The sequence below is a fragment of the Plectrocnemia conspersa genome, unplaced genomic scaffold, assembly GCF_051122295.1.
Source record: "Plectrocnemia conspersa isolate PC_06_02 unplaced genomic scaffold, ASM5112229v1 ptg000014l, whole genome shotgun sequence".
Classification (NCBI taxonomy): Eukaryota; Metazoa; Arthropoda; class Insecta; order Trichoptera; family Polycentropodidae; genus Plectrocnemia; species Plectrocnemia conspersa.
Window position 1 is genome coordinate 13,281,972 of NW_028277178.1, and position 25,529 is coordinate 13,307,500.

General features: G+C 27.8%; 1 protein-coding gene and 1 long non-coding RNA gene across 2 annotated transcripts in view; one reads left to right on the top strand and one right to left on the bottom strand.

Moving 5' to 3' along the window:
- LOC148226247 (neural-cadherin-like) overlaps nt 1-25,529 on the bottom strand; it is a 203,686-nt gene that overhangs the window by 14,454 nt on the left and 163,703 nt on the right. The window contains exons 3-4 of the mRNA XM_088203951.1: nt 6,819-6,934; nt 2,311-2,475 (exon numbers count right to left, since the gene is read on the bottom strand). Of these exons, the coding sequence (XP_088060077.1) occupies nt 2,311-2,475; nt 6,819-6,934 (281 nt within the window). The remainder of the gene's footprint in view (nt 1-2,310; nt 2,476-6,818; nt 6,935-25,529) is intronic.
- Nucleotides 17,795-20,475, top strand: LOC148226248 (uncharacterized). The gene is made up of 5 exons (XR_015812344.1): nt 17,795-18,084; nt 18,160-18,277; nt 18,400-18,449; nt 18,555-18,723; nt 20,104-20,475. It is a non-coding gene; the product is annotated as an uncharacterized LOC148226248 (long non-coding RNA).

The following is a 25,529-nucleotide window of genomic DNA, read 5'->3' on the forward strand; positions in this document are numbered from 1 at the left end:
AATCTCCTTATTTTTTTAATATTGTTTTGTTTGTAGTTTATGTATTTTTTCAATAAGGAGTTGCTATCAAGAGCATGATGCAACGACCAAAAAATGTACCTTTATCTAAAAATTATATATAAGCGACTTTAGGTTAATTTAACTTAAAATATTTAAAAAGTGCTTTTATAGTCTACAAACAGCATTTAAAGTCAAAACACCGTTAAGGGACTTACCCTGTAAATCAATAAAAAATAATAATAATAAAATTATACTACATATAAAATATACACTACATGTTATAAATATGTATGCTTCAACGGCTAAAGCTACGGTCTATTACTTGACGACATTTAAAAGCTTAGCAATTATTAAAATTTGCCCAATTAATTAAAATGTACGATACACCACATAATTGATTTAATAACACAATGTTTTGCTATCATATATCTTGTAAGCTATATTGTGTAATTGTGTCATGTATTTTGTTGCATATTAAATTTATTATCTTAAAAATATACACATTTGAAGTTATTTCGAGGTAATACTACTATATTATTGTACAGAAAATTTGATAAGGCATTAAAAAAATCGATTTTCAGTAATAAATTTTATTTTTAGGATCGTATGCAAAACATAAAGCGAGCGAAGAACATCGGTATACTATTTATTACTGTGAATAATAAAATTTTATGTTCTGAATAGATATTTCCGTTCTAAAATATTAACTTCATACATAAATGTAACTATTGGCTATGAGCCACCTGTATTAAGACAATAACATATAATAATAAAACTAAAATTGCAAAAATAAAATTTGCATAGCATGAAATAAAGCGAAATACAACCGATTCTCACTATAATATAAAACAAAAGCGGAACACTCTCGTGGTTCAAAGATAATCCGACAATTTTCTGATAATCCTCAGGCTGTGGAGGTCTGAAAGCTGACACGTTAGATTTAGGATTAAATTTAAATAAAACAAGAGGTAGGGAAAAAGAGAAAGAGTAGCCGAGACGAAAAAACAGGTTTAAATCGAGAGTAAGAAATTGCCCGAATTCCGCTAGGGTTAGTTGAGGGTTACCCGAATTCAAATACCTGGGATCTGTTTTCACGGAAGATAACAAAGAAGTGCTGAAAACGCTTTCTAAATCCATGGGACGCTTATAGTTGGCATTTTGGGTTGCAAAAACTTTTGCGAAAGTAGGCTTTTATCGATTCAAGCCAGATTTCCATTATGTGGAGGAGGTTATTAGGAGTTGAGTACAAAACTCGCTCGGATCAAGTCCATTGAGAACATAGAGCCTGGTTTTAAAGGATAATTTTCGATGAGATTACATGTACGTGCTGAATATGGATGCAATAAGTATGAGTATTATAAAAATAACTTTTTAAACTTATAACGAAGTTTACGTAAATAAAATTATATTGTATTAGATATAATTAATATATATTATATTGAAATAGGATATATATAATGAATTACTAGTATGTATTGACCACTGTAACATGGTAGTTAATAAGATATTACTGTTTAATGATTAACGATTAAGACTAAAAATCTTAGATGAAAATATATTATAGCTTTAATCAACAAGTGTTTCGTCGAAATATTGGCTTTATTGTAGATAGATATCTGCTAACCATTATTTTTTATAAAATGTGTATTGCATTAAAAATTTTGTCCTTTTGTGGGTCTGTGATGCACAATTTTAATGCAACAATGCAGTTAAATACAACTAAAGTTGGATATGAAATACTTTATATAATTACATTAGAGAAATTTAACATTATCACAAATATTAGTATCATATACTAAATCTGACAATATATGTATATTCTTTAATTAGTAACATGCTTATTTGGTAATATTTCATATAATACAATTAAATAAGTATATTACAATTTGCTTGTCAGAACATATACGATATACGAATATTATCTAGTTATTTAATAATACATAGTACGAAGTCATTTTAATTTTAAATGCTGAAAACAATATGTATTGTAGGAGAAGTAGTGCTGTTTAAATAATAAACTATATTCTGCTGGTATAACATCTAAAATTTTAAAGGTCATGCTTCAAATGCTATATCTATTGCATGACATGTTGTAATTAATATATCTATATTCAAGCAGGGATAAATTGCATGCAACTACCTTTGCAATCGTAACAATTAGACAAAAGTAATATTTTCCGATTAGCAAAGTGCTCTAAGAATAATAAACTTAAATTAAGTCAAGCAGAGAAAGTAAGGAAAACCAATCGAAATAATAACACCCTACAAAGGAAAGGAAAACTGACGTGCAAAAACCGTTCGTCGATTGACCTGAAGGATGCGTTTCGGAAGATTCCTGTCGTCCTCTTCGGTGATCTGAGTCCTGTATGTAGGCCTTTCAAACACAGGAGGATTGTCGTTCACGTCCCTGACTCGAATCACGATGGTCGTATGGTTCTGCTTTGAGTTGCTGGTGGCCGTTAATCGAAGCTCGTACTGAAAATAAAAATAATTTTAATTTTTTAGGGTTGATTATTTTAATCAAAAATATATTTTTTAATAAATTAAGGTACAGTTAATATTTAATTTCCAGCACGATAGATTAGTAGTAATATCGCCTTGAAAGACCTGGGTTCGAATCCCATATGAACCTTAGCGTTTTTAAAAATCAATAATTCCGATTAGATTTAGTAATTTTTATATAAATATAAGTACGATAGATTAATCAGGATTGGGTTGCTCTACATCTTACTTAGGTTGTGACGTTTAATTTAAAAATTTTTTACTTTTAAGTATAAAGGTCCATTGGTGTGGCATGCGCCATGAAACGAGATGGCAGAATGAACTCCACGGAGCACAGCGCAACCTATGCGATTGTATCATATTAAGTTCGTGTATTTTTTCAGAAATAATCTCTATATTTGTAAAAAAAATAATATAAACAAACCAATGGTATTAAAAAGCACTAAGATTTTAAAACTTTTGAGTTGGTTGCAAAGTAACTGTACCTTCAAACGAAATAAAAATTTTAAATTGTATATGAAGTTTGATTTTTTATTAATAACTTTAACATTTACATAAATTTTAAATTAAATTTAACATGTTCGATATTTTTATATATGCGCAATGTGTCGACATAAAAGGGATGATATTTTATTTATCTCAGACATATCTAACGGTACCTAGCAGTTCCGAGTAATTCTGTTACGTAACAAAGAAATGACCGCTCCTTTTAATGGGGATGGCTGATGAAGTGAAAACAAAAGCAGGTATTGCATACACGAAACTGTTTCTATTTGTACATTTTTATCTTTATTTAGACATAGTTCTACTCATATAGTCCACAGAATATGCTTCACTAAACATTGGTGTTAAATTTCAGCTATAAGGATAATTAAATTTAAATAAAAAAACGCGAAATGTATGTTTTTAAAAAAAAACTTATACATCGGAAAATAATGCAATGTTATTTATTTCTGTTACTAATTAAAGGTAAGTTGTACTAGAGACGATTTAATTAAAATCTATTGATGAGTGTTATTTTTAAATAATATTTAAAGTATCCTCTATTTTTTTAGATGAATACATATGAAAAGTATTTTAAAATATAAATACTTTTTATTACCTCAAATCATTGAAAGTATACAAAAAAAGTTTCAATTTTTTTACATAAATTATAAAAAAATACAAATCAATGATTTCCATAAAAAAAAATCGCATGTTAGGGTAAATTGTCTGGGACTAAAAGGGTTATGCAGTATTTACCTATTTTTTATTCAATAATATTTACATAAGCATTTATACCTTAAATTTGATAAATGTTGCTTTTAAGATGCGTAGAAAAAATAAGTATACGAGAGATAAATCTTTCGAAAATTAATATTATTGCAATATTCTTAAATAAATATTAAATGTGCAATAATTAATTATATCAATATTTTTCTGATAATCGTAACTGATCAAAAATAATAATAGTAACATATTTATTTGGAATAAATTGCCAAATGATATTTTGGTCCCTAGTGTAAAAATTTAGGAGGCATCCAGAAGCATCCATAAATCTAAGACGATGTCTTAGATTTATTGTTCCAGAAGAGGAAAGATTTTCCGCCCAAATTTTCGAAATTATTTTTTTAATAATTAATAAAAATACTTTAATTAAAATAAATTGTAATTAAAATATTAAATATATGCAAACAATAGTTGCGGGGGTATTCGAATGCTTTGGTTTTACTAATTAACAAATATGGTAAATCATGCGAGCGTTACTCGTGTTTTTTTTTCTTGGTTATATCAGTATTGAAAATTCCGGTATTATTGCAATCTCTAGTTCTAATCATCCGGAAAAAGTTGGTATCGTGCATTGATTGTCACTATCAATTTCACGAATACACACAGCATTGTCAGCATTGTTTATCTGAATTTAATAAATATTTTATACCATTTTATTTATTTTTACGTATTGTTTATCATTTCAGCCGGCAATAGAATTTACACAGGCGGCAGCAAATATTTATTGCAACAAATATTAGTATAACTTAATTGAATTATTATTTTTCTTTCTATCACGCCTGGTTTTCTCGATATTATGCTTTCATCGGAATACTTATGTACCATTTGACAATTTATTCACGATATCGATTATTCCGATTCGTTAATCCATTACGTGTCCAAACGATAATTATGCCTTGTATGGTTTTAGTAATTTTGCATAGTTAACTAACATCCCTTGGGCCCGTTCGGGTATACAATATGTATGGGATGTGATTTTGAATTACGCAATAAATTACTAATTGAACATGTGCACTGAATTATCATTATCCGATCAAAGGTCTAACGCCTTTGGTTTATTCTATACATGTACTGGGGTGCTTAGTACTTAACAAATGATACTTTATATAAATAAATTAATAATAAATGTGTGTAACTTTAATTTGTAATTTATTTATAGAGAATTTTCTATATAATATATGAGTAATTTACAAGAATTTTGAAATGCTTATAGTGTTTTCACTCTAATTATTTAATATATTTTTAGAATAAACATTTTCATATTATTAAAAATATACCAAATGATAAAATTTCAAGAAAAACGTATACTGTTTTGAAACTACATATACTGATTTCAAACTACTCTTAAAAATACATAGTCATAGAAAAATATCGTAAAATTAAATAAAAACTTGGGCGTTACCAAAATATGTCAAAAACATGTAAATAAGCAGTGTATGTATTTATGTTTATGACATCAGTTCGTAAGTTATTGTTATTACAGAAATAATTTGCCAAATGTTTTTTTTAAATGAATATAATAAATAGTATATGTTTTTGCAAATCTAATAAATATAGTTTAAAAACAAGTTAAAAACCCCTTGTTACAATAAGTAATAATAATTTCATATAAATATTTATTTGAAGTACTTTTTGTCAAAGTAAAAAATTAAAAAAGTACAATTTTTTTATAATATTTATTAAGAATAAAAAATATTCTTTGATTCATTAAAATAAAATAAAACCAAGAAAATTTTTATTATAATATTGTAATTTAATATTTTAAATCGTCGATTTTACTTTAATAAAAATTAATGATATTTTAATATACTAATGTGTAAACTTTGTAATACACTTACACTTAAAATTTATGCAAATGTATCAAACCTTCATTAACACACATTCAGAAACGCAAATTTTAATTTTAAAACAACTATTATAACTATCAGCTATGTGTAGCTCTAATTAACACTACGTAAACTTAATATACATACTTACTTTTAATTAACAAAGTTTATACGTGTTTTATACTGCTTCTTCATTCTTAAAAACATTATAACAGTTAAGCAATTGGTAGCCTGTGATTTAAACTTCATTCTCTCACATCTGAAGATATTGTATTTATATATGTATGTAATACACACTTTTACCAATTCTGCTACACGCTTATATAAAAATTAAAAATATTATACAATTAATGCTAATTTGCAATAATCGACTAATTAATATAAGTTAAAGTACTTTTTGTCGAGCGTGTCGATTGTGACATAAAAGTTTGAAAGACATTGTAAGATAAAATTATTCGAAGTAACTTTATATTTAAAACCGACAATCGTCATCTTATTGGAATTTCAAATCTTGAATACGCCAGACGGCATTTCCGCCAAAAGTTAACCCGAAAGATCCAACACCAACGCACACAATACAACACAGTTAAAATTGCCGTTAAGGAATTATTCAATGCGAACGCAATTAAAGTGAAACAAAAGCTCAAAACTCTCGTCTTGTCTTGTCTGAGTAGCCAAAGCTCCCGGGAGCTAATTTCAAAAACGACTCGGACACAAAAGCGATTCTTTGTATTTGTAGCTACTAACTCGGATTAAGTCGATTGTTAATAATATCATTATGTACACATTTGGCACACCAAAATACTTAACTCAATCACTTGATATACAAGTATAAATTTAAAAGATATATAATGAATAAATAAACTTGACAAAATTACCTCTAACAAGTTTTACTTTTTTTCCCTTAGATGTTTTTTCAGATATTTCAATTAAAAATATTGACTCTTATGCTTGAAAAATTTTTTTAAGCATACATATTACAAACACAATACTATTTTGTGTATTAATTTTGATACCAGATTAATTTCTGAATATTTTAATAAAATATTTTAATTCAGAACGTTTACGAATGGTATGTGAAAATCGATATTTGATAACTGAGAATGATATTTGACTTAACTGTTTCAGGCATATAATTAAATTGTCACTGAAACTACTATTTCAACTATTGCCTCTCACAAGTAATAGTATGTAAGTAAATATACACATGTAGCAACTCACTTTCTTCCTGGTCTCGTAGTCTAACGATCCGGCGACATATACAGCGCCCGTAGAGTTTTTCACTCCGAAAGCTCCTCCTATGTTTCCCCCAGTAATCTCGTATCGTATACGCGAAGCTGAAATGTTAAAACTTTGGTTAATCGCATATCACTTGGCAAGCTGACATAATAGGATTCAATTAAAGTTTTCCATTCAGATGGTAAAATTGAATAAACACATATTTACTTAAACATAGTATGTATGACTTATGCCATTAAACGTCTCATAATTGCGATTGATGGGCTTAGTATGTGTTTATGTCACATGTGGCATAATTTAAATTAATGGGCTAACTATGTTGTCCACAGTTTAATGTGATATATTGCATACATACATACACATGTTCCTCTACGATAACTTGTGATTATGTTGCTTAACTTTTAGTTTTAGATTAAAGACATTTTATTTTCTATCATTAAATAATGATACTAATTAAATAATGAACAAAGCGTTCAAAATCTAAAATTTATCACAAAAAAAAGACATTGCGAACACTCTGCATCTTAGGGAAAACGTTGAAGATAATTATAGCAGTGGAAGACCTAAAACTAAAAATTGCCGATATGATCATGACAGATTGTATTGGCTATGAGTTTTTATAATGAACAATGAACAGAATCTAAATATTTTTTGCAATAAGTATAACATGTTGAATATTTAGGTCTGCTCTGTAATGAAGCTGATCCTAATATTTTTATAAAATGGTTTGTTAGTACTACCGAAACGAGAGTTTATTACTATTAACTTAAAATAAAGCAATTATTAAAACTGGGAAAAAATACGATTCAACGCCCTTATAAAAATAAACGTTAACACAGTCCGCTTGCAAATGGAAGGAATCTGTTTTATTAGGACGCTAAATGAATATTTTTGATATATGTAGAACATGTATAATGGTCAAATCATATCATTACAATAAAACTCTCACTTATTGTTTGAAGTTCGTTAATATATATAAAAAGCGACCTAGAATGTTAACGAGTGGTGTGCTATTTCATAAGCACACAACATCAGTATTATTTGCCAAGTCAAACTAAATTAGATTTTTAGTTTATTTCGAAGCTTGAAAACACACCAAAGAGGGTAACGATATTTTCATATCAAAAAAATTGAAGTAGCCTCAATGGTACTATGTTAAAAATAATATAAAAAACAATTTGTTATGCAGCTATCAATATAACCTCGTACCTCGCCGAGTGATTTAATATAAAATAGTTTTCAGAGAATATCAATTACAATTCGATAAACTATGAACTTGCAAGCATTTAATTATTTTATTCGTGCTGAAGTACGTTTATTAAATAGTGCAGCAAGCTAAAATAATAGGCTGTTCATAGTTTAACCAGAAAAGGGCGATAAAGGAGCACTACAATTTGACATGCAAAATTTATTGTAAGAAAAGAGAAGCCTTATCTGAAAATCATGTCTAATATTTTAGTTGTAAAATATGTACGATTTCAGACGTATGTGTTCTCGATGACTGAATAATATTGTTCAAAAGATTGTGTGACTGTTAATTAAAAGATTAAATACAAATATAAACAATTTTTTGCATACACTACAAAAGAAGGGCACAAAGTATTATTGTTTTACATAATGAATTTTTATATTTCAGCAGTTTTTAATGAGGGTTCAAAGTCATAAAGCGTTAGTTAAATAAATTCGTTTAACAATTTTTTTAGCGATTTTCAGGCAATACTTTTTATATATTAATACATTCTATAACTATTTAGCGTTTCATTTACTGCCTACAATTTATAGTAATTTCAATTGTAATCTTTCAGATAACATAAGACTTAATATTAAAATAGTTATTGCTTAGGTCTTTCAGCTAAGCTTTTTTTATTGTGACAGCATTGATTTTGCAATTAAATAATAAGTATATCGGTTTAAGTATTAATTAAAAGTATTTAATGATTGTACAGTATCTTTGTTTTTTTCTCGATTTATTTATATGAGTAAATTATAGAATTTACTCATAAAAATGTACCATTTATTAATATAAAATAATAATGAGAGACAAGTCAGGTCGTATATTTTAGTAAATAATCATTATCCTTTCGCAATTTTTCATTACAGTAAATTGACGAACCTGTTTTTTAACTTCATTAAAATTGGATTAAATCAATCCAAACTACGTATTTTAATAAGGTCTTCGGCAATAATTCAGATACTACTTTCAAGGGGTTTTTAACTCTTCTATATAATGTTTTAGTTTTACAATAATATTTCAAAATACAGAATTATAAATATTTATCAAACAATAACAACATCTTAGTATATTTATTGTGTTGCATAAAATAAATAAAAGTGGTAATTTATTAGAATAATTCCAAAAGGTACTAAATAAATTTATTGTACCTACAATAGTACATATACCAAAAGTAAAGGGTGCAATAAAATGGATGAAAGCTATTGGTTGAGTAAGAAATTAAATGATCGGAAAAGTGTTTTTATATTTTTTAAGGTACTTCAAAATGATTTATTAAATTGTTTTGATAAATACACTGGTAATAATAAGTGTATCTGGTCTTTAAATGACAAAAAAATGTATATAAAAATAACAATAGTTATTTATCGTAACAGATATTAATTCTAGTAAAAACATATTTTTCAGTGAGTGGTTCTAAATTTGAGTTTATATTATCTGTATATCATAAAAAAGTAATGGAAGGTTACACTTATATTTTTAATCGGTAAAATAAAAATAAACATTAAAATGTAGTTTTCTGTTTTATTGAAAAACGACATTAATTTTGGGATTACCTAATTAATATATGTTAATATATGTAACATAAATGTAACTCATCTTTTTTATTTTATTAACTTGTAATTTTAATTTTTTTACAGAGCATCGATATATGAGCAGTTTTTATTAAAAATAAATAAATTACAATACTACAACTAGCATGAAGAAACATTATGGTGGATGTATATTTACGAAAGATGGATTATAGTTGTATTAGTTTTTAAATATACATTATAAAATACGTTATTAGACATACTAATGAATATATTGTAACAATTGGTGTACGTCATTATTAATAAGTAGCACTGTGTATAAATAAACAGAATTTACGAACGAGAATAAAAAATTTAATTGGAATTTTATACATGTATTGATCTTAAAAATCACGATAATATATCACATGTACAAATAACACGTAGAATAAGTAATAAAGTAAAACATATAATTTTAAAATGTAGTAATAATTATATTATATATGTATATATATACATATATACATACATATAATATGTATACATTAAATAATACTTTGTAAAATATATTGTGTGAAATCTATCCAAAATTTCATATTATTTTCTAACATATGTTACCATATTTGAAAAATGTTCGCAATTTCTGCGCTATATAGTACAATTTCTAGCATTATTCCATAAAATTTTGCACATCGTTTATAATGACACCGTACCGTAAAACAATTCACCATACACGTACAAAGGGTTCAACCCGTTTTCACATTATAGCATGCATTATCCTGCAAATTCTTTTTATTTTTCCACATTTTTCGTACCCTGTTTGCAGAAAATGCTCGTTTTTTTAATTACTCTAAATAACAATACATTTTTCGCAAACGTTCACATCGAGCCAACGTCACGCCCCGGTCATACAGTAAACCCTCGATTTGCGACTGCCATTGTCATCGACTTTTTCCAAAAACCACGTTCGAAATACAGTGTTATGGTGTGTTATTGGGTCGTCCCTTGGAGGACGAGGACCGTTAAGGAAATATTCGACCCTAATGGACCCTTTATCACACAAACTATTGCCCCTAACGTTCTACATATCTAAACCTTTATGAAAAGAGACTAATTTCGAAATATGCGACTGTGAAATCAAAATGGCGTTAATATACATATCCAATGAAAATAACCGTTATATCTTAAGAATATGGCAACTTTAAATTTAATGACAGAGATATCAAAAAAATAAAAATTAAACATTAATATTTTAAAAATAAACATTAATATTTTATATTCTAAAAATTAGAAAATAAAGTTAAGCACAATAGATCTTATTTAACTTTACCAGGAAAACTTTACCCATATCACGCAAACCAAGTTTAAAGGCTTGATAATTAGATTTAATTGTATTTTGTATAGAAACGTATGCGGCAAGATATTAGCGCTCTTGTTAGTGAAAGTTTAGAATTAATTGTTTAACTATTTAAACAAATATCAGGTTTTGTGTAATCTCGCAAATTTTACCATGTAAACTTGGACAATACAAGTGCTTATCTGTTTTGCTCCTCGGCAAGTGTAATTAATATAAATTTTAATGTGCAATGAACCTCTAGATTAAATATTCACTATGTATTCGCAAAGCTTTTAATTAAAATTTTAATTTATATTTAATATACGGAAGATCAACATATTTGAGTAAACAAGTACACATTCTCTAATATATTATCTTAAATAAAGACGTAGCTGTAACATTGTTTTATTATTATTAAAAATTAATTAATTTATAAATACAATATTTATAATATAAAAAATAATTTTGTGTACTTCACGATTATAGCTAATGGATTTTTAGGAACCATGAATAAGATAAGGCACGAATGTTGTTACAAAAATAAATGTGAGTCTCCGTTTTTTTATTTAATAAATATCAGATTCTACAATAACTTTATAATATGTTTTTATTTTATCTAAATTTTTTACAGTATACCATAATTTAAATATATAACTTCACTAAAGTTGCTTTATTTTAAAAATAAAATAATAGTGAATATCTTCAAATTTGTTTGAAATAAATATTTATTTTTCACTGAAATAAATATGCAACGAAACACCCGTCATTTTTTATTAAACGTTTTAAGCAAACTTAATCATCTTGAATTGAAATTGTAATACCGCCTTAGGCAGTACTTTTACATAGCAATTTTAATATAAGTCGCATATATACTGTGTACAATCAGTACATATTTTTTAATATATAACGATATAACAAACCTCAAACGGTATATTCCATTCAATTATTTTTTACTCTTCTCCCGATCTCTCTAAGAATAGAAGATGCCCAAATTGCAACTTCGCGATATTTTAGACAACCTATTATTGATAATATTGCATTTACGATTAAATCGTATATTTAATTTTACACTTTAATAACACTTTAAAGCATGCGCAATCACAACCGCTTTTTGTATTTATGTTGTATTTTCTTTAGCACAACTTTATTTACTAATTTTATGAAAGGTTTTCGTACACAGTTATTCTTAATTTCATTAGCTTCTACTATATCAGTATAAGAGTTGCAATGGCAGTAAACCCTTTAGAACAAAGTCATTATGTATTTATTAAATTTAAGCCTGCGGTCCAGGTGTAAGCTGAGGTATTTAACGCTAGATTTTCATATCACGTCACTGCCCGGTTTACTTTAGAGAGGTTGTGAAAGAACGGTCCGAGCAATTTTCTTGAAAAACTTTAGTCAAAATATTACGCAGAATCAAAACTGTATTAAGTGAAACTATATATATTTTACTTTTCGGGTATGAGCGTATTAAGGTAGTTTTGTATTTGTATAGTTTATGAATCAAACTGTCATGCCATACCATAATAAAAGCTTTTTCTATATCTAACATTAAAAATATGTACTCTTTTTCATAATAATATAAGCGCATATATGCTTTGTTAAACTATTATGTTAATGTGTTGTCTGTAAGCTGAACTGATCGAAAATAATAATCACCAGAGATTCAAGATATAAGAAAGGATAATTTTTCAAATTTTTTAGTGACAAATAAGTGTCATAAATAAACTAATAAGACGATAGCTAATCGAAATTATTATATCTCTATAAGGTTTTTTATCGTATAATATGTTGTTTTGATTGTGACATTTCGTTTTGGTTCGATCCGCGTTTTTCCGAGAGATAATACAGCTTTATTTACTTTTAATCAACGAATCCTTTGTTAGACTTAATTTAAACTTTATAGACTGTCGTTTCGTACAACGTAAATCATTGGTCATGGTTTTTCGAAATTAATAAATTAATTTAAAAATAAAAATAGATTGAAAACATGGAGCAGTAAAAAATTTAATATTTTTGTAAATTAAAATGATTTATAAATATGCTTAATTATTATTATCTAAAATAAAAAATAAAAAAAAATATAATTATCAATTATTCTTAGGTTTATGATTTAAGAGTTTTTGTATGTATACTTCAAGCTTATAAAGATTACTAGATATATGTACAAACATGCTTATTTTTGTTTCGAATAAGATTATAATTTTAAGGTACTTTAATACAATCAGCAAAGCTGTTTTAAAAATAGGGAAATTTATACTATAAATATTTTTTTTATAAATTAGTCACATTTATTTAAGCTATTAAATTCATAGATATAGAAATATGTTATTTAAACATATACATAGTATGTATCTATGTTTTAATGGTTTATGCTACAGTTTTTTAAATTTTACACCAAGTAACCCAATATAAAAATAGATTCTGAAATAAATAAATGTTAATAATAGCACTCGACATTGTAATTAAAGTTTCCCTTGTTAATTTATTATGTATAAATAAAAGTATTGCCCTTGAAAATGTAAAGTCAAAACATTTATAAACAAATTTTGCAAAATAAGCACAAAATTTAAGCAATGAAGCAAAATAATATGAATTATATATGAATGTACAATCTTAAACTTTTAATATATATTCACACTTGTTCACTTTTATTGTATTTTTGTATATTATTATTTTAATGTTGCAAATAAAAAAGTATAGATAGACCTTTTCCCACAAAGCACTAGTCATATATTTTAGTTTATTAAATTAATATTTTCAGTAAAAATATATGTTTTATCAAACAAACACAAAATGTTATTTTAAGTAATTGGATTAAGCGCATGTTTACGTACTATATAATAATATACTAAATAAAAATACATTTTCATTGAAATTGTATCGGATCGAAAATGTACAGAGCGGCTTTAGCGTGTGCGCGCGTAAGGTATATAAAAGATACGAAATACCCGTTTTAAGGCTGAAAAAAATATAATATATAAGGAAAACCTATCTTCACACACGTCGAAGGTCGTATAGAAAATATTTTAAGGAAATATCAACACCATATATTTTTTCAGCAAAACTTTTCACTCAGTGGATAAAGCGCGTATTGATCGCGCGCACATCTTTAGCCGCGATATACATTATTTTCCTGCACAATATATCATATTTTTGTTATTGTATACATTCCTAATAAAATAAAAGTATATACCATTTAATAAAATATATATTTTATTGTGAAATACTTTCAACGATCTCATTTAATCATTTCGAGTTTATATCCTTTTGACATTTTGACGCTTCGTTATCACGAGTCTTTGACTCGAATTTATCACGAAGAAAAAAGGGAATAATTAATCATTTATATTTATATTTTTAATTTAATTTCATCGTTTAGCCTAGTTTCGGTCGTAATTTTTAGGTTGAGGTCGTAAATTTAGGTTTTAAAACCCCAGACCGATATTGTAACGTATATACGCACGCGGTCCTTTTGTCGCGGCGGCACAAAGATGTGCAACAATGGGCGTTTTCAGAGAATATTCCCGGGATCCGGTAAATAGGGCTTTCCTCCGGCGTCTGGAAGGACTAGAATGAAAGGGGAGCCTGAAAAAAAAGGAAATGATATGGGAACTGAGAAAAAAGCGGTTCCGCTCACATACGTGTCCGGTGCTCCATTGTGACACGCTTGCTTTGAATTTCGATACTGTTCGGTAAAATAATAATATTAATAATAATAAACATGCCTAACCGTTTATTTGCATATTATTGTATGTTTAAAAATTATAAAGTACGTAAAAAAAGAAATAAAGCAGAATGAAATTAGTTTATACCCTGTGATCCACGGTTCAAAGCATTCTAATTTAATTTCTAAATATGTATACCTAAAAAAACACAGTATAAGGTCGAATTTTTTAAATTAAAATGTATACATTTTTTGCATTAGTACTTTTCAAACTGTAGATATAAATTTTGGATGTATACGTGTAGCATCCTGGATTTCGATTATTTGATTCGATGATACGAATGATCGAGATAATTTTTCCGTCGTCTCTTTTGTTCACAGACAAAAGAGATTCTGAGTTAATGGTAGCAAAATTACTAAGTATACATAGTTACTATTATGATACCATTTCCTTTTGATCATATTGGAAAGGGTTTTACTAAGAGTTTGATTACAACAATAATTATTTTAATAATTGTATGCCATAAAGAAATTATTGATATGCTATAAAATACTATTAATTTCATTATACTCGTAACGTTTCATAAAGATAATTAACTCACAAAAACTGACCATTAGATTGTTTTAATTTTTTTTTGATAATCGATACTTGTTAGGTCCATTGCATACTAAAATAGTTATTTCTTTAACGTCAAGTTTCTTTTGAACGGTTGGAAGTTGATATTCAAATAGTTTTTTTAATATATACAAGATATTCTCTATTAGCTAACTAAGCTCATTATTAGAAAATTTGCAATACCTAATATGTACGACTTAGCACGATTTTATTATACACAATATTCATCCGCGAGATTAAGAAAATTTGGGTAAACCTTATTTGTAGTGATCGATCGGAATTATAAATATATAATACTAATCCCGTTCTCCCAGACACGATAGAAATAAACACGTAACCTTATCTGCGTATAAAGATCTTATTTAACCTTGAATTTCGGTCGTAGCTGAACAAGCGTTGCCGTAAAAATGGTAGCGGCTAAGTCTTCGTCATTGGTGCGTGATCGGATAACCTTTATTCTGTCATAAGTCGAGGATATGAAGTGGAAATATTGTCGAAAATAAATTCCAAATGTAGGTTCTGTACGAACTATATGCGTTACGAATGCACTCTTATATATGCTTGGTATGACTGGGGGAGGTTTCTTGCTCGCCCAATTACGAAGATTTAGCCGTGTTATTTGATGTCTGATTTCCGTTTTATTTCTTACTAAAATATATACGTCACATGATCAATGAAGTTAAAACAGGGTAAGATTTAGCAACCTCGCAATTTACGTATTACTTCTTGTTCTTCTATTTCATTTCCTGATTTTGTCAATGTAATATATTAACATTTGTAAAATGCCTAATTGCTTTAATCTTATACCTTAAATCTCTGATCGTCACGTGCAAGATGCAACAATGTCATTTGATTTCGGTAAAAGCAGATATTTTTATTGCGCTTTTAACGCGTATATGCGTCACTAAACTTTTTGGGTTTTAAATATTATTTTCGATTCGTTCTGATTTTAAAAAAAAAATTTAAATTCGTTATATTGAATGTAAGGAAAATGATATATTTTTATTTTATTTTTAATTGCCATATTACTACAGCATCAAAATAACCTCTAATAAGGTTGACAGATCGTTTTTTGTCCATTTTAAAGGATACTGTATGAAACACAATAAAATTTGTGAATATAATGTTTTATGAAGAAAGTTTGAGAGTCAGCGAAACACCTGTAATGTCGCTTTTGAACACATCTGGCACACGCCAAGTCAAGGGCGAACTGAATTCGGAAAAATATTGTGTTTAGTAGTAACGTCATTCTTAAATTCTGATCAAAATATTTCGTTATACTGAGATCAGTTTTCGTTACAATGAAAACATGTTGTATGAACATTTTTTGGGGACAAATTAAAGATTCGTTATACTGGGAATTTCGTTATTTCGGTATTCGTTACAAAGAGATTTCGCTGAAATAATTTTTAAAATAGGTTTGTAACTTAACTAAATATTAATAAGACAAAAAAATATTAAAATGTTTGCAACATAAAAATACTATTACAACGTCACATTTTGTATTATTTAAAAGTAGATTTACAGTTTAAATAAATAATAATAAAAAATAGCATTGGTTACTGATTTAAAAAAATATTTTGTTACACCTTATTGACGCTACAGCACAATCGATCACTTATAGTTGAGCGAATATAAGTCATTGATTGTGTTTTAGCGTATTGTAGGTGTTTAAGAGCCCGTTTTAACGCTGCATATAGCACAATTTTATTATAAAATTAAATTTTAGTAATAATAACGTTTTTTTAGTTACACCATAAGTTACTTTATAATTAAAAAAAAGTTGTTTATATGTTTTATGTGTAAATATGAAAGCCAGTTTTTAATTACATTTATTAATTAGAAAGAAAGAATAAACTGAAAATATCAAGCACATAATCTGTTACTTTAGACCAAAAGTGCGCATTAAAAATACCTAAATGTTTTTTCTGCGCAGCATTATATATTTAATAATTAATAATCGCAAAAAGTTTTTACTATATTTAAAATTAAAAATAAACTAAACATATTTATTATCTATAACAAATTAAGAATATTTAAAATTCATAATAAAATAAAAAAATTTTTGAAGGCTGAAAAAAATATTTTAAATAAATCTTAAAATTTTATTCAGAAACTTTATAATTTAAAAAATATTTAAATTAGTAATATACAATTTTATGTAGTTTTCTTTCAAAGGCGGTAGTAAGAGGGATTTTTGCAACACTATGTGCTTAGTAGTTGGTTGGTAATGAATAGTACTTATTTTGAAACTTTTCCCCTTTTTGTTGAAAATGTTTTTTCATGCAAAATTTTAAAAATTCTCTAAAAACTATAACTTCAAATTGCCAACGTTCACCAAATTTTAAATATCTTTTTTCTGTATAGAGAAGCTAATACAAATTCACATTATTTATATTATATTTTAAATCACGTATAACCAAAACATGTTTTATAAAATATTTTTTTTAGAATTTGATGATTTTTATACATATTTTGATGTGTTTTGCAATTTGAATCGATAAAATCAATTGCGTCGTTCGTGTTCAAGCGCGCCAATACCCGGAATTCCCCACTGTCAGATATGACACTCGTCATCTGTCAAGCGCGCGCCGGGATACAGCTTAGTGCGATTAAGTAAACAGTGAATATGTTATAATTACAGCATTTTTATTATAAAGTGTTAGTTGAATATGATTCAAAATGGTGTAGCATTGGAATTGTTAACAATATAAATAAAAGTTTAAATTATGAGTGTGCCAGAAAGTATTTGGTTATATGAATAATATATCACGGTTATTCTAACAAAATTACTATTGACTTTCTAGGATCTAATATTAAAAGACAAACAGCAGTGATTTGGCAATTAAAAATATACATGCCAAAGTTAACTAAACATATTACAATGGTAGTAATAATGAAAAATTTCATATTAGTGTAAACAAAAAGTTACATTTTACCTACTATATAGTATCGTTTACAGTTCATTTTCAGAAGCAACGAGAGATCTAATAACATTTGCGTATGGCAAACAATTAAAATACGACGTACAACTTATCAGTTTAAGAAGTGATGCCAATCTACGTGTTTAATCCTCTACGGTAACTTCCGTCAACTGTTCCGTTTAAATTTTATTTGTGGATTATATTAGTAGTAATAATGTGTTCAATTTTTACTCTTGATAAAGGTCTTGTTTCTTAATTGTTTTTTAATTATTTTTCAGAAGCAATGATGGAACAATTGGATGACCTATATGGCTACAACGTAGAATTGGTATATATAAACAAAGAGTGAATCTTCTCATGTTGAAGTCACTGTCAGCAAGTATTATCTTTTTATAAAGAACTATCTTTTTATAAAACTATTATCTTATTATAGAAGATACTACATAAGTTTGACGTAACTGAATATCTTGAATTTTGCTATTCCAAAAGAGGAATCATGGCATAGAATAAAAATTGAATAAAAACCATGACGTACACATATTTTGCCACATCGGAATTTAAAATAACCCACTCATAGATATTTTGGCTATCGATTATTCCAGGTATGCAATCACATATTTATAATTATTGTGAAATATCGTTTATTAGATAACATTCAAGAAACTAAACATTTATAAGCTGTCCGTTGGCTGATATATATGGCGTTAACTTTCAATCCTCATACATACTAAGTACCTGGTTTATTTACAATTCTTAAAATCTAACGCGTATGTGCTTTAAATCGAAAGCAATGATAATGTTTATGTAATATAAAAGGAAAAACTCACTTTTCGGCCTCGGAGCCCGGCGACGGGAATTCAAAATTTGAAGATTTCATTAAGAAGATTGTTTTATGATTGTTTATCTAATTGAATCAATGTATTCTTCTTATCCTAAACACATGTACATATTTAATTTTCATAGTTATAACACACCTAGTTAATTTGCAATCAGATTATTAATAAAAGGAAGAACTCACTTTTCGGCCTCGGAGCCCGTCGCCGGGAATTCAAAATTTGAAGATTTCATTAGGAAGAGAGTTTTATGATTGTTTATCTAGTTTAATCAATGTATTCTTCTAATGCTCAACACATGTACATATTGAATTTTCATAGTTATAACACACCTAGTTAATTTGCAATCCAATTATTTATATTCAGTCAAATGACGAATTAATGAAAATTATTGTCGCGTAGCAAAATTTTATTATTAAATAATAATTATTTAAAACTGTCGTCATGGTACTGTCGGCCATCTTTTTTTATATTTGAATGCTTATTTTTCATTAGTCGAAACAATGGAACGCATTACCGGTGCCTCGGAAAGCAACGAAACCGATTTAATTTTTATTTTTATTAATATTTATAAATATAATTAAATATATTTTCTTTGCTTATATGTATTATTATACACCGATCATACAAAGCGATATGATTTACAGAGTAGAGAATTGAGCGGAGAATTTTTCATTTTAAGTTATGCGCGTCCGGAAGCGGAAGTGACGGCTTAGGACAATTATATAATAGATTTAATTAAACGTTGTTATTATGTGCACTTTAAGCCCGAGTTTTATCCCTCAGTCGAGTTTTTATTAGTTTTAGTATTATTCAATGCTGAGAATAAGGTCTCACAAAAATACGTAGAGGAAAAAATTGTGAGTAAAGCCATTACTAGATTTTAAGAATGCTAAAAGTGTCCGATAATAGGTTTCAAGTACTCCAAATTTTCATCTCGTAGTGGAATCTTCTTCATTACCAACGATTTAGTTTCAGATTCTTAAATTTAGACTTTAAGTCGACAAACTCTTGAGCTCAGATGCTGTCTTGAAATTTTACAAGTTGCATTTTTAAATCATCAATTTGCATACATCGAAAACCAGTTAATTCCAAAGTACTTTGGACTACTACATTATGATGCTTAATATTTTTAATTGTTTTTTTCAGGTTGCTAAATTGATTACATCATTTGCTGAACTTGTCAAGTAACGAATCTACAATATGCTGGTACATTATATACCCACTTATGATCGTAAGTTTTCCGGCAACGTCACAAATGAGCGCGGACTAATAAGCGTGAGTCAAAAGAGCGCTGCTTTATAAGCACTGCGTCATAAGAGCGTTTACCAAAGTAGCGCTGTAACAAAATAGCGTACGTCAAATGCGTAGAAGAGCGCGTCATAAGAGCGCAAAAATACTTGGAGAAAATCAAGTAATGAATATTTTAGGAATTAGGTATAAAAAATATATGAGTAATTTGTGAGAAATTTAGAAAGAATAAAAATTCACGAGATATAGTCGGTAAAATTAGTATTTTATGTGCCACTATTAAAATGATTAGTTAATGAAAACATTATTATTTATTAATTATTACATACATACAAAAGTATGGCTCCCCATCCTCATACGTACGATATACATATATTTTTTATAAAATGAAACGCTGATTTTGAATTTATCATTGGATTTGTTATGTAATGTTTTAAAAATTGACAAATAATTATCGACTCGACTTGCAATAACTCCGTACAGTTACAGGGCAAGTATATGGCTCGTCGGAACTTTTTTTTCATTTATTGAAGACAACTACACTTTATCGCGGATGTCAGCCAAGTACGAATATTATGTGATATATTTTTGTTAATTAAACGATTAATGTTTTATATTTAAAACTGTAATAAAATTAATATATTATTAAACCCACACATGATATATGTTTGTATATCGAAAATTTCTATATCTATGGTTATAAATGAGTGAAGACCTTGGGTTAATTTAGTATTTTAATTAATTATTGTGTTTAGTATACATATACATATGTACCTATTAGTCGTAATGGATCTTCTCCAGCAGATGGTCGAGCTTTTTTAGTTGAATTTTAAAACTTCAGTGAAAGGTACACATTTGCAGAAAAGCAAATAGCAAATAAAAATATAGCAAGACTTTTTACGAAAACATTTTTTTAATTATATACGATAAATTAAATTTAATATTCAATTTTCACAGCATCACGGTAGGTTTTTTGGTTCCATCGGTTTAAGAAATTTTTGGAACTTTTAATTGGTATATTTTCAATTCGTTACTACAACGAAGATGTCACGAAACCTAAAATCTGATCATCCCAGAAGGCAGGAACACGTGAGAATATAGGCTTTTACAGGTACAAGGTGTTTATGATGAAACAAATCTATTTTATATACTAAATTTACCTATTTTAAACCCTTTCATTCTATCTCATTTAAAATATCACGAATGACTTACAACTATCTATAAGGATTAATCTTCTTAATAGATAACAATTTAATGATTTAATCTATAACAGTTTTTTAATGTGCGTACCGCCGAATAGTTTTTGGAGTTTAGAAAATATCTAAGATAAGGGGAAAATAATATGCTACCGATAACCAGGTGAATAGGCCATACCAAGGAACCAGACAAAATAGTATAATATTAGACAGATTAATATTTTTTTCTAACTGTTCTATTTGTATACATACTACCCTTTTTGGAATGGACAAAGCACGAAATTCACAAAAAAATAGTTTTATCGTAATCGCGAAAAATTTAGGTCTCTAGTAATAACACATTAAAACAAAATATCAGAATAATAAAAAAAAGTATTTAAAACAATCATACAGATACACCAATTACTACTTAAAGTTTTAATATCGTAAAAATAATTTTAAAGGAGTGCGTATTGTCCGTGTCATTAACCAATGTCATGCATTGGTATGCACCTGGACAGCGGTGAAACTCTTGTAAAGGGTTACAATTAGGTATAAAAAAATCATAGGTAACTCCCTTTTCGATAATTATACAATATGATTAAGACGAATTCGGCAAAATTAATGTTTTAAACCTTTGCAATCACATTTATTTTTAGATGATTTTATTTTAGACACTTTGCGCTTGAAGCTGCGCAAAATGGTGATCTGCTGCAGTCTTCACACCAGTATTTAGATTCCTTTCAAATACCTTTTTTATAACAGAGTACACATCGTTTTGTAGGCTTTTGTTATGTCGTCGGCGGAATAAATGACGGAAAATGTGCTTCTACTAAAGGTGAAGGTTTTGCGGTTTTAGATCTTCTTAACTTGTCTTCCCTTTTTTCTATCAAAAATATTTTTATTAATAATATTACTATTTTGAATATAATTACTAATTATTGCAACCAACTTACAAGTAAAAAATATGTAGAAAATAAAACGAACAATATGAACTGAACAAACCAAATCTGTGAAACCTCTACGATCACTTGACACACACTGACATCATCAAGTTCGAACAAGTCGGTTCACATATCCGTCGTTTCCATTGAGTTTTGCTAAAATTTTCAAAATGCTGATATATCCGTCATACCCACTTTGCAAGTACCTACTTTTGTCATGACGGATATATACTAATTATCCACTTAAGGGGTTTTAAATACTAATTTTACCGCCTTTGTAAATTTCTCACCATTTATTTATATTTTGTATACCTAATTCCTACAATATTCATTACTTAATTTATTAGTATTTTTGAGCTCTTATGACGTGCTCTCTTTTTTCAAGCGCTCATATGACTGTGCGCATTTAACGTACGCTATTTTGTTCCAGCGCTATTTTGGTAAGCGTATAATGCAGCGCTCATTTGTCGGCGCTCATTAGACGCACGCTCTTTTGACCGGCCGTCATTAACGGAAGTATTTAATTTAATAAAATTATTTTTTACCATACCGGCGACAAGTGCTTCTTAAGAAAGATAATTTTCTACAATGAAAAGAATTAAAACATTGAATAGAAATAGTCAAAGTGAGAATAGATTGTTAGCTCCTGCATTAATATCAATCGAAAAAAGCTTTTAGACAAATTAAAGAAAGACAATATATTATATGATGCGGTTATTGTTGACTTTTGTAAGAAGGAGCGTCGAATAAAATTAATTTTCGAAAAATAAATACATAATATGTTTATAAAATATAAATAAAATTATAAATATAGTTTTGTCCCCCCCCCCTAACCGCATTCCCTGTTTTAATGTAATATGTAATAAAAATATATTTTTTTTACCATTTTCAACGAAAGAACGTCATTTGACAATGTCGTAAATTTGGCACACATAAATTAGATTTAAACAATATAAAACTTAAAATCATCGACATTATACTTTTAGAAGGTCAACAGCAAAAACAACAAAGGTGACCTTCGTGTCACTCTCGCATTAAAATAAATCGAACGAGAGATAGATATTTTAAAAATAAGCAAACAACTTGCATTAAAATAATTCGAATTAGAGATAAATATTTTAAAAATAGACAAATGGTCAACCTTTGATAAAAAATATTTTTTTTGTTATCTGAGATGCACGACATTTTAATCCTTATGGTTTATTATTCACGAAGCATAACCTTGAACTCGTTTGAGCTTGTTTATGCATTTCGAAATATTTAAAAAAAATTCAGTAGCTTCGCGTCATCGGGTGCGTAAACTGTTTCGTTACATTTTTGTCGAATAAGTGTTTTCGTTTATAATAATATCCCTTTCGATGTTTTTAATTATAAAGTGATAGTGTAATTTAGTGTATGTGTTAGAATTAAGCAGTGTATAATTCAAATTAGTGTTAATAATAGTGTGTATAGTGGGCCTATGTGACATGCAAGGTCGTTGCACCGGTGCGGCGCGGCGCTGGCGTCCTTACGCCGTCCTCACGCGTGGACAAGGTAATGTCTTTGTAATTTTCTGTGTCTTTCGAATATAGTTAACATAGTTAGACAATGTATATTCGTTATACGAGTGTATTCCAAGCGTTGCACTCTTACGTCGACAAAACTTGAAATGCATTTATTGGCTTTGTGTTGTAGCTAATTTTGCCAATTTCAATTTATTAATGGTAAAAAAACTCGTGGTAAGCACATTTTAGTAATATTCAATTTTTAACTAATGCAAATAACTCAATAATCTTCAATTTACGAGTGTAAGTTTATTGTAAAATTTTTCATCGGAACATGCCCGGACCGAGCGGTCTTAAGACCGCAAAACGCTTACTTGACAGTTTTACGTCGTCAATTATTCCTTTTTAACTGATTTTTTCCTTCAATGGGTATCTATATTTTTATGATATGGGATGAAGCGGGATCATATGCTTTAATTGTACATAATTGTTACTTAATATTGTGTGTCTGTTATGATATAAATAGATTATAAAATTTAGTATGACGGAAAAAAGAGCGAGATGCAAGCAGAGCTCGCTATCTCGCTCGCAGTATTCAAATCAGCGATTGACAACTATCGACCTGGGTATCGACATTTTTAGCGGCAATTAAAAGAATAATATTAGTCTCTACACATTTGATGTATTTTAGAGCTAGTTCATTACTAAGTTTTGTAAAACAGAATTATTTATAAATACATATATTGATTTATTTTTAAAAATTATCCGTATAATTACGAATGACGATATAATAAGGAAGTGACGATGAATTTGATATTAACCGTGTTATTATTACTGTGACAGTAGTAGTAGTAGGAATGATATGTAACCACTTAAAAGAAGATTGGTTATGCCAATATTTGATGCAAATACGAATTTTATTATAATCTTAAATATTATTACAATAAATTTATAAATATTGTTAACCTTATATAATACCTCTGCATCAAAAGATCCATTTAGAGACCCGAAACTATAGAATAGTATATCGATTTATAAAAACACTAATTAATTTACTAAGAGAGATTAGCATAATAATAACCACAATTGTTAACATTATTACAAACTTTGATAATGTATTTTAGTTCGTGAATTTATTTTATATTGAAATAAACGTTTTATCTAAATAATAATTTTCATCTAAATGTAAAGTGAGACAATTTACACTCGGGATTATAAATATACATTGGTATTTAAATGTTTTTTATAGTTATAAAAGCGTTTAAATTAAACGCTAGAAAAATCCAATCGTTTGTTTCACATACATATATTTTTTTATAATACATGTTGGAATTTTATTAAAAACTTTTTCAATTACACTACAAAGAGGAGCGCATTTGCTCCGAGTGAAAGCTAGACATTAAAATTAAATTTGTTATGTTTTATATTTTTTCTCTCTCATATACGTTCTATTACTGCGCCATGTTCGTTATACCCTTTGGCGCTTCGGGAAGAACTTAAACATTTTAACAATTTTATCGTGTGTGCGGTATTGAAAAAGTTTACGGTTCAACGTACAAGTTTGGTCAGTAAAATGGTTAATACGCGCTCGCGGGAGAACGAATAGTGTAGCCAATTGAAATTCAATTATTCAAATTCGCAATTCTGTTGCATTTTGCCCCGGTGAAATACCTCTTGTGGGAAATTTAACCATTGTACCCCATAATCAGTATTGTGAAGCG